Here is an 11063-nt window from a genome sequence, read left to right as displayed (position 1 = left end):
CTTATTACAAATTTCTATACTACACGTGGAAAAAAATTGCTTTTGTATATTCGAATATTAGTGGCCGAGTGGAATCTCCTGTATTTTCAGATTACGAAAAGACAGATTTGCGCACGCGCTTTACAGAGCACCAACCTCACTTGGTTTAACCGGTGGAAGCCTACGACCTTGGGTGGAAGCTGCACACATATAACGATTCCAATTCTATCAAGGACCGGTTCTGGGCTGTTAGCCGCCTGCCCACTAGATATTTCGATTACGTGAATAACGAGTAGATTTATAACTTAACCCAAACGATTAAGAATATGTTTTTACGATAGTTCTGTATAGTTGACAGGAGTTTAAAAAATCCATTAAAATATTTGATATATTTATTCCGCTCTCCGATTTTATATTACTCACGGATTTCGATGTTAAACCAGAAATATTAGGATTTCGTACATCCCATCTTTAAGGAGATGTAGAAAAAAACACGTTTACAATTCTTGTACAATGTTAAAAAATTAACTGTTACTTCGACAGCATCATTTACAACTAAATTTAATGAATGAGAGAGATGCACAAGGTACAGAAAAATGTCTATAATTTATTTTCCTTACATTTACGATTTATATATCCGTTTGTCATAAAAATTTGTCTTTCCACTTTTTCCCGAGACTACAAATATTCGAGTACAAAGTAACCGGTTTCGACTTATTTCTACTTAAGAAGTAGTTAAATAATTAAACGATTAGGGAATTGGGGACGTAAACAAAACCCTGACGAAAGAGCCGGAATATTACTTAATCAAAAGCTTAACCGAACCAATCTATAGCCGAGTACAGTGGGGACTGATTTCTTTGAAATACTGTATTAGATGTAATAAAGACAGACATTTTTCCAGTTCGACGAGAGTTCGAAAAGTTGTAAATGTTCGAAATTTTCGTGGACAACACCTGGGGACCTATTCCGAACTCATCCGATAACTCAACGACAGCAATACACGGGACATTCGATAAGTCACCTTAGCGAAAGGCAGTTAACGAACTTTAGACAAATCGCTATTCTGTGCGCCACGTTAAGTGGGTTTCGCTACGGGTAGTCGGTAGAAATGCGTCTGGGTTCCACGCTATCGATAGCTATTACGCTTTAACCAACCACAGTTTAGTTAACATTGTATTTTTGTCACTTGACTGCAACCCGCTATTTTCTAAGCGAAGCATTGTCGTGTACCAGCGCTAGTGGATAGTTTTGTTTTAAAATGTCGAAGAAAGACCAACGAAGCCAGCGAACTACAAGTCACCAGTTCGAGATGCTCGTTAATTTTATGGAAGACAGCCCTAAATTAATATCAGGGACGTTAGATGCTTCCTTTACTGTAAAAGATCGCCAGAAATTGTGGCAAGAAATAGCCGACCGTCTGAATTCCGATGGAGTCGGCTCACAAAAAAGACCCAGAAAGATGGCGAAAAGTAACTGATAGCTTTGAATATAAATATATGACTATCATTTTAATTTATATATATAAAAATGAATGTATATGTGTGTCTGTTCGTCCCTCATGCAGTACCACACCGTTTATCCGATTGCCGTGAAACTTTGGGAAGTTGTTTAATACACTCCCGCGAAGGTTTCTGGCATTTATCCTACAATAAATAGCGCGCGTTTACACGAGCATTCGAGCACTGTGTGTTCGATCGATTTCAAATTGTGAAGACCATTTCTCCCTTTCAAAAATATCTCTATATATGCATTTGTGAACTGTTATTTACGATATTTGTAATAATTTTTGTTTAATCACTTTATTTCAACTTTTTTTTTGCTAATTATGTATTCGCTCGAAATTCGTTAATTAAAACCTTAACTGTATCCCCAACAACAACCGAAGTTGTAGGAAGAAATTCGCCTATTTTACCGATCTAGGGATTCCCTTTTCCAAATTTTAATATCGACTCAAAATAATTTAAAGACACAAATTACAATAAAACGGTTTATTATCCAACTATCAGAAATTTCACAACACGCCAAGGAAGAGAGGAAGGAGCAATTAAATAATTAAAATTATAAAGGATTAAAAAATATATATATATNAGAGAATGCATGTTCCTAGAGTGATTCCCATAGGAATTGCCAAACGAGGGTTAGTGAAGGCAAGGGCATGGGGTCAACCTGACCCTCCATCGACGTATCCCGAAAAGGATCCCTCGATGCACCGAATGACACCATAACCAATCCTGCCCCGTGATGATACCGCAGCCAGGTGCAGAATGTTGGCACCGACGGTATCGGGGCTTAATCCCAATTAAGCTAGAAAGGATTGGCCATGGGTCATCGGCTATGCAGCAGATGAGCATAGGTGATTATTACGTATTATTGAATGATGGGATCAGAGCCTTGCTGTCCTGGATAAATTTTCCTAGGGCTTTTAGCAGTTTATTATTGGAGATAAGGTTCGCTTCACCTGGTGGCCAGTTGAATCCCTCCTCGATACTTGTTCTTTCTAGTTGTGTTCTAATATTATCAAATTTACTGCATTCAAAAAGGAAATGTTGAACTGTTTCCTCGCTTTCATTATCAACTTCGCAACGATTAGATTCTCTCTTCCCAAATCGATGCAGGTAAGAATTAAAGGCTCCATGGCCTGTAAGACACTGAGTCAGTTCGTATGTGGGTTGGAATTTCTTATTTTGTAGTCTTCCTTTCACTGTCGGTAAAAACCTATAGCACATTCTTCCAGTGTGGGATCCTTCCCACTCCTGTTGCCACAAAATTTGAGCTTCTTCGTTTAAGTATTTATTGATGTAACAAATTGGGAGCCTGTTGTATGTAATGGTATTATTATTAGTCGCCTTCTTCACCAATTTGTCAGCGAGCTCGTTTCCCTCGTACCCCTTGTGTGCCGGTATCTAGTTAAATATAATGTTCATCCTTTTCGCCATGTTGTTCGCCTTTCCAATTAATTCTTCCGCTAGTTTTGTTTTAGGTTCCATCCGGTCAAGGGTGTACAATGCAACTCTGCTATCAGTGAAAATCTGTAAATGATCAGTGGTAGGAAAATGAGTATTGACATAGGTGATTGCTTTGAAGATTGCCCACAGCTCCGCTTGAGTGTCATTAATGAACTAAGGAGAAAGAACCGTCGTTTACATCTAAAGGACAGAAGAAGATAAAGATAATTTAGAGGTAGTATACTTTTGACAGAAATTGTGAGCTCTCTCTCTCTCGAAATGGCTTCATTCGAGGATTGATTTAATTTTGTATAATTTTGTTTATTTTTGTTTAATTAAATATTTGTTTATTTGTTAAAAAGAATGTCTCTCGAGTATCTGAACCAAACGGGAAGTTCATCTTCAGAAAATATCAATACGCGTGTTAATCGGCGTACCATAAAACTGATTAACTGGTGTCAAGGAATCCTGACGAGATGTAAGATTCATCCTCTAGATCCTTCTTTTAACATTATAACAAGCCCTCCTAGAAAAAGTTTTATCCAGCCAATCTAACAATTGCGAGTCAGTAAGTGACATAGATCAACTGTCTATGCCCTTGATCCTCACATAAATAAATTAGAAATTTTGAGATCTCGCTAGTTTGTCTCGTCTAGATTGTCATTGTGTTGGTTCGTTTTCGTGCTGTCTGTCTAGCTGTTAAGTAGTATTAGGATTCACTATCGCGTTTACTTTTATTAGTATTAGGAAGATATAGGAAGATATTAGGAAGATATAGGAAGATATTTAGGAAGATATAGGAAGATATTATTTTATTAGTATTAGGAAGATAGGATTTTAGAACTGATTTTAGCTATATTTGGGTTGCTGAATCCAAATATGAAATCAGTTTTTCTCTATCAGCTCTACTAAAGCCAGTTGGCACTAATTTCTACACTTTGCTATTTGTGGCGGCACTCAATTATTGGTGATTTCTACACACAGGTTTTCTTTTAGACCCTTCGGGAACTACGAGGAGACTAAAAGCTGCACGCCAACATCAAACGTAGAAGGTACTGTAGCTTTATGTACAGTACGCCGTTCAGAGAAATCCTACCCTTCTCTGCTGTGTTTCCTGTCTTTCCTTTACCTTACCCCCTTTTCTGCCGGCCAAACACTTTGCGTAAGGGCGATGTTTTTTTGTATGTATGTATGTTCTTTGCACTCAATTAAACGTTGAGATTAATATCGCAACGATTTTTCAGTGATAATTAATTGTCAATTTAAAAAATTTTTGCTGTTTGATTTATTTCGATTTTATAAATAACACAGGTCAACAAAAAAAATTTTTTTTTGGTGCCTAGGATTTTAGAACTGATTTTAGCTATATTTGGGTTGCTGAATCCAAATATGAAATCAGTTTTTCTCTATCAGCTCTACTTTTTTAGTATCAGGTCTGTAAAACTTGTACAGAACATTTACAACAGTGGACTACTAGGAAAAGAAAAAGTCTGAAATATGGCGTAGCGATGGTTTGGATTAAACCCAAAAATCACTTCGATGACTGTTATTTCTGCCTAGTAAATATTAGTGGAATCAATCGTAACAACCGTAGCAAGTGGACTTATCCTGATTTAGTCTCTGCATGACACCCGGTCCCTCACAGGAAGTGCCAGTTCCATCATTTCACCAGCTACCAGAGCTCTGTGAGGACGAGTATCCCTCTGATCCTAATGAAGGTGACTGTGATTAAGAGAGAATATCATCAATTCTTCAATGTTTCAACCAGGATGAGTTAAATGACCTCACCAGAGATCTCAACATGCCAAAAGAAGCTTCTGAATTATTGGCTTCTGGGTTGAAGGAGAAAAATTTACTGGAGCAAGGAACCAAAATTACTTTTTACCGTACAAGAGAAAAGGATCTTCTACCATTCTTCTCTCAAGAAGTCAATTTTGTGTTTTGTCACAAAATTAGAGGATATTTTTCAATATCCTCTAATTTTTCAATGATATATTTCAATGATAATTTCAATGATATTTCAATAATATTTCAATGATAATTTTTCAATGAAAAATATTCAATATCTTGAATATTTTTCAATGATTGGCGCCTATTTATTGACAGCTCAAAACGAAGTTTGAAATGTGTCCTTCTACACAATGGGAACAAATACGGTTCAATACCAATTGATCACTCAACGAAAATGAAAGAAAAATATAACACCATAGCTCTGGTCTTGGAGAAGATAACGTATCGTGAACATCAATGGGTAATTTGTGTAGACTTAGAAACCCTGGGTTAGAAACCCCCCACCACAGGATTAAAAAAGAAGAGAGAAAACATAGACGTTGGAGAAAAAAATCTCATTAACGACTCCTTAGTTGAACAGGAAAAAATCATCTTTCCTCCACTGCACATCAAGCTAGGCCTAATGAAGCAGTTTGTAAAGACTCTTGATAAGAATGGATCATGCTTTGCATATATAGGGGAAAAAATGCCTCAGTTAAGTATAGAAAAAATTAAAGCAGGAATATTTGATGGCCCACAAATAAGACAACTCATTAACGATCTTGCCTTTGTAAATTCGATGAATGAAGCTGAGCGAAAAGCCTGGACTTCATTTGTTGCAGTTGTCAGAAATTTTCTAGGCAAACACAAAGCTGAAAATTATGTTAAACTGGTAAACGAGATGCTTAACAGTTTCAAATTCCTTGGGTGTAATATGAGTATTAAGGTGCACTATTTACACAGTTACTTAGATCGTTTTCCTAAAAATTTAGGAGATACCAGTGAAGAACAAGGTGAAAGATTTCACCAGGATATTAAAACTATGGAGGACCGCTACCAAGGAAGATGGGATACGCATATGATGGCAGAGTTTAAAAAGGGATTGCTCCAAAATACATTCACGAAAGTCACGGAAAAGAAGCTTCCTCAAAGTGTAACTGTTTAGTTTTATTGATGACTTTTTCCTCTATCTTTGTATAGAATAATATTTGCATAATATAATAATAAAAATTCCGTGTTTAGTTTTTTTACTTGATCCATGGATTTAACTTAAGATATTAAAACATATATTTCGCTAAAATGCTATATCTTAAAAATTAGAGCTCCTAGGCAAAAACTAATGCCATATTTGAATTCAGGACATCAAATTCATATGAAATCAGCTCAAAATACCTGGGCACCAAAACCACTCTTGACCTGTGTAATCATTGTTTCAGATATAGAATAAAATAATTCATTAAAAAAATTAACAAAATCGAAATTGTGGGAAAATCAAAAAATAAGTAATAAAATTCTCTGTGATAACACTTTATTTTTAATTTAAGGAAAATTTAACCAATTTCTCCATCGCAATCGTTAAGGAAACATCACACGAAAAAAGATTGAATGTCATCCTTCTCATTAACAAACATAAAGAAATTATAACAATCTATTGTTAAAAGAAAAGAATGTCAACCTTGGAACGAGTAAACAGGATAAATGTAACATTTCACGAACCAAATATTACCCTATCTACCTCGTTCAGGCAATATCTTACCGTAATCTTCAGTCCACCTATGACCCAACAGCTGCAACTTCGTCTCCACAAACATCCGATTACTTGATCATTTTTCCAGATTTAAAGAAGATATAACGACGATGCACCCATACTTCGAAGCGATCGTTCATTGGGCACAACCTCTCCCAGACTCGTCCCGTCATAATCGAGGCAGACATTCGACAATAAGCGACAGATTCGCTTCCGTCCTCCCAACTCTTGTCTTCCCTAAGCAATCATCCGACGACGGCCCGACAATGCCTCGAGTAGGTCCACGATCGTCTTACTAACATCGAGTAAACAGGATAACGAGGCATCATCACTCTCTCCCAGGTATTTTACATAGAATTATTAACTCTCTCGGTCGACTTAGAATATAAGTTAGATTTAGTTTTTCAGGAAATAGCTACTCGCTATAATTGACCGCCTCGAGTCTACGATACACGGAACTAACGTTAAGGTTATGTGACTTCATTATGTTCGTCCTCTGTAATCTTTATTATAGTAAATTTGTTGAGTTAAAGCTGGTCTTTTTATTTCGGAAACAGCCGACACCTCATCCAATTACTCGTGATCCTCCCCACTCAACTCATTTTTGTACTCTGTGAACCGAATAGATCGAAACATTCGCGAGTTAGGACGCGTTTAACTCTATCCTAACTGGTGTCAGATCATGACAGAAGACAGAAATCTCTCGATTTTCTTGTCTCCGATAATCTACAAAAGCCATCCAGTTACAAAGTAAATATACCCGTCCTAAATAAGCGATCTATAGAAAACCCCCCCTTAACCTCGTCTTCTCACAAAACCAGTTCACTCAGGATGCAGACGGGAAATTATAAAACAACGAGCAATTATTTATTGTGACGTCGTCGCTATGCCTGGCTGCAATTTTTTTAAATCATATTTTTAAATATTTACTTAATTTAAAATATATGCTCTCCACCACAAATTAGTAGTATCTTGCCCCTGTACATTATACTTTTCTTGTGGCAACAGAATCGTGCCGGTCATCTATCTAACTGCTTATAACAGAAAATATATGAATTAAAATGACATGACTTTGGAATTGTATCGGAAGTTCGTATACAGTTAATCAGAGCCTGCTGCCCTAATTCTCGGTATTTATCTGTCTAACTGTATTTTCGAGATTAAGGAAGTACAGACAATAAGAATTTATAAATCTACGATTTTTTCAAATTGCAGCCCAACCAAGAAAAAGTCGAAAATGTCCTTTAGTTCAATGGTACTTTTTCAGGCCAAAATTTACTCCAAATGGGTCATCCCAATTAACTTACTGGATTGCCAACACGAAGGAATAGAAATCATCGCCAATAAGGATAGATTCGAATCACAACGATCACCTCTTGAATACATCAGTCGTTGCATAGACGAGGTATTTATCAACTTGCGAAGAAGTGTGAACTGTCTTTCTCTCGAAATTAGGCAAAATTAGTTTGTTAGTTAAGAATACAGCTATAGAACGCAGCCGTTAGGTGTACTTTGATCTTCTTATAACTGAATCTAACTTATGTTAATTAGCTTCGCAGTTAAGAAATGCATTTAAATAAATTTAGTTACTGGGCTGCAATTTAGGAAAATTGTAGATATATAAATTTCCACAATGTAGCTGTCTGTTCTGACCTTCCTTAACCTCGATAATAGATTTTAAAGGAGTCAACACTGGCCAAGTGGTTGCGTTCCCCTAATGTTGCGAGTTCGGTCGTAGGTTTGCACCTGACCACGTGGAGTTTTCCGTACTTTCTCCAGGTCAATAAAAAGATTTCTCGAAAGGAATTTCCCGTAGGCAGATCGCAAAATTAATAAACAAACAAGATTTGAAAGAAGTGAGGGAGGCTATATATAATGTTCCCAGGTAAACCGGAAATTACGTTATTGCAAATCAAACATTTTCTCCTCGAAGGCCGGCACGACTCTATTGCTGCAGGAAAAGAACGATGTAGACGGGAAAGACTTTACTAATTTTAGGTTGACAGCATATATTTTAAATGAAAAAATTATTAAAATTGTGGTGATATCTCAATAAATAGTTGCTCGTTGTCGTTAATAATTTTTTATCGGTTAATTGCTTCTGGGTTTCTTTATTTTTTGTTTTTCATCTCGATCCTTTATCTCTAAGACCCACATCAGATGCAGCTGGCGGGCGAGGAAACGTGTCAAAATAGAACGGTTTTCTGTGTTTCCAAAATAATACAGAATTCTTGACTCGATAGGCGTTATCGTCTGTTTACATATTGTTTTCGAATCGCGAAAAGTAGAAACACGCATGCGGCTGATTCAATGAGCTCTGCACAGACTTTCAAGAACTCGTGCAACAACTAGAACGTAAAAATGCGTTTAAACTAAAACAACTGCTTTTCTTTGTGCTCTATTGTGGATGCGATGTGGAAATATACGTCATATATTGCCACATCGCGTGTGGATATTGCAGTGTCGAACGCGACAAAAAAAATATTTATCAGCCGATTAAGATAATTGTCAAAGTGTTATGTCAATGTTTGTTTGAAAAAGAATGAAATCAGCCAGAAATCCATATTTGTATGCAGTTGAATATATATTTTATTACATTTCAATAAATGTAGGCTACATCAAGAATAGTTTGATATATTAACGTAAAAAGGTACATTTTAATCAAGTGGAATTTGATTATATAAAGAGACATAATACTCAATGTACCAAGTTATAAATTCTCTTATCTGTTCTTGAGTAAGCTGATTTAGATCACTCAGAGGAGATCGACTATTTAATGATTGACCGCCATAGATCAATTCACAATTAATCACTCCAGTATGGATATTGTTGTAAATTCTATCAACAGATACGTATGTTTTGTTTACATAAGCATCGAAAACCTCTTTCGGTATATCGTATACATTTACTCCAAATAATGTTGAAAGACATTCTACTATATTAATTACATCAGGCTTCTTTTCCATGTAACAAAATTCCTTTAACAGGCACCATATCATTTTACTTCCGTCGTTTATTTCATTTTCACAGCCGAGTGAAGGGACCGTACTCGAATTCAGACATATCAGTAACCCGGTGTTTATATTCTGGAAATATCAAGAAAGATTTAAATTTGAAAAGAGAATCTCTAATTACTTTTCAAGATTTGTGCGTAGAATTTCTAGTTAATGGAGAGAATTGTCAACATTAAACGTATCTTACAATAAAAATTTACCAAACTATAGAGGTCATTGTTATTGTATAGACATTAATTAAAATTTACAATTACTTAATGAATAATAATGATGTATCGACTGTTAAAAAAAAGCCTATAGAAAAATCTATTTGATTCACCTTACAACACGTAAGGGGAATCAAATAGATTTACAATTAGAAGTACAATTAAAAACGAAACGTAAATTTCTTAATTACTAACGCATTTTCTAAATTAATGGAAAATAATAATTGTTCTAATTAATTTCGTACGAGAGAAGTTACTTTCTTCCATGTTTCATCTCGATCTCGACAAAATTACATTCAAAAATCTCCCAAAAACCATTACAAAAATTAATAATAAATATTTTAAAATTAAAGCAGAATTAGGAATTTAATGAAAAATTCTTCAGACTAAATTGTCGTCATTACAAAGACATTTTAATTACGTTAAAACTACGCCAGATACAAAAAATGACTATTTATACGACATTTAGTACGTAAATGTTCTAGCTCAAGAAATACGAAAAATAAACCGAGTCCAAGTGTGTGTAACAACTAACAGTAATGCGAACTGAAACACAATATACAATTAATTATTTGCGTTAATGAAGAGTTTTTACTTACGGAAGGTATTGCTTCAAGCTTTTCGATCAATGTAGAAAGTGAAATATCTTCATCAGTCGAACCCAACGCATAATTTCCGGGTTGACTTGGAATTAAACCTTAAAAATAAATTACGATTAAAACAAAAATATTAATGTTGAAGAAAATTTTACAATAAATTCATTGCCTGAAAAACATTCAGAAAGAACAAATTTAGCTAATCGCTAATAGAAAATAAATAAATAAGTACTTAAAATGAAAAACGGCAGCAAGAACTTCATCATGATTCTACTTGCGAGTGGAAAGCAGAGGAGAATGCGTAATTTGCAACTTCAATTACAACTGACGAATTGTCTTGTATGACTCCAATTTATATGTTTCAAAATGTACAAGTAAAATTTGACGTCACATAGATGTACAGCGCGATATTTGCATCTGTTCCAATTAATTCCACACACGTTTTTCTCCAAAATATTTTTAAAGCTAAAAAATAAAATTATAAATTTCTTATTTAAATTTCGACGACATTTGAAATAATTAAAATTTACCCTTAAATAAACACTTTTACTTTACTTTTAAATAAGCAGTCGTTTGAAAATTTTCAAAGAAATTACATACACGCCAGCACTTATTTAAATTTCGACGACATTTGAAATAATTAAAATTTACCCTTAAATAAGCACTTTTACTTTACCCTTAAATAAGCAGTCGTTTTAAAATTTCCAAAGAAACTATATATAAACCAGCAATTATTTATTGCCGCCCGGTCATATTGCCGGGTTGAAAATTCTAATCGTATTTTTAATTTATTTAATTTGAAA

General features: G+C 35.0%; 1 protein-coding gene across 1 annotated transcript; it reads right to left on the bottom strand.

Annotated features, from left to right (window-relative positions):
* Positions 1-9009: 9009 nt before the first annotated feature.
* LOC111630559 lies at positions 9010-10638 on the bottom strand. The gene is made up of 3 exons (XM_023374674.1): positions 10493-10638; positions 10264-10361; positions 9010-9530 (listed from the first exon to the last, which is right to left on the bottom strand). Exons 1-3 carry the CDS (start codon positions 10524-10526, stop codon positions 9102-9104), a joined length of 561 nt encoding a protein of 186 aa, XP_023230442.1. The 5' UTR covers positions 10527-10638; the 3' UTR covers positions 9010-9101.
* Positions 10639-11063: the final 425 nt, after the last annotated feature.

Source organism: Centruroides sculpturatus, unplaced genomic scaffold (assembly GCF_000671375.1).
Source record: "Centruroides sculpturatus isolate CEXI.00-Female unplaced genomic scaffold, Cexi_2.0 scaffold693, whole genome shotgun sequence".
NCBI lineage: Eukaryota > Metazoa > Arthropoda > Arachnida > Scorpiones > Buthidae > Centruroides > Centruroides sculpturatus.
The sequence above is the reverse complement of the archived record's forward strand: the minus strand, read 5'-3'. Positions and strand labels throughout refer to the sequence as shown.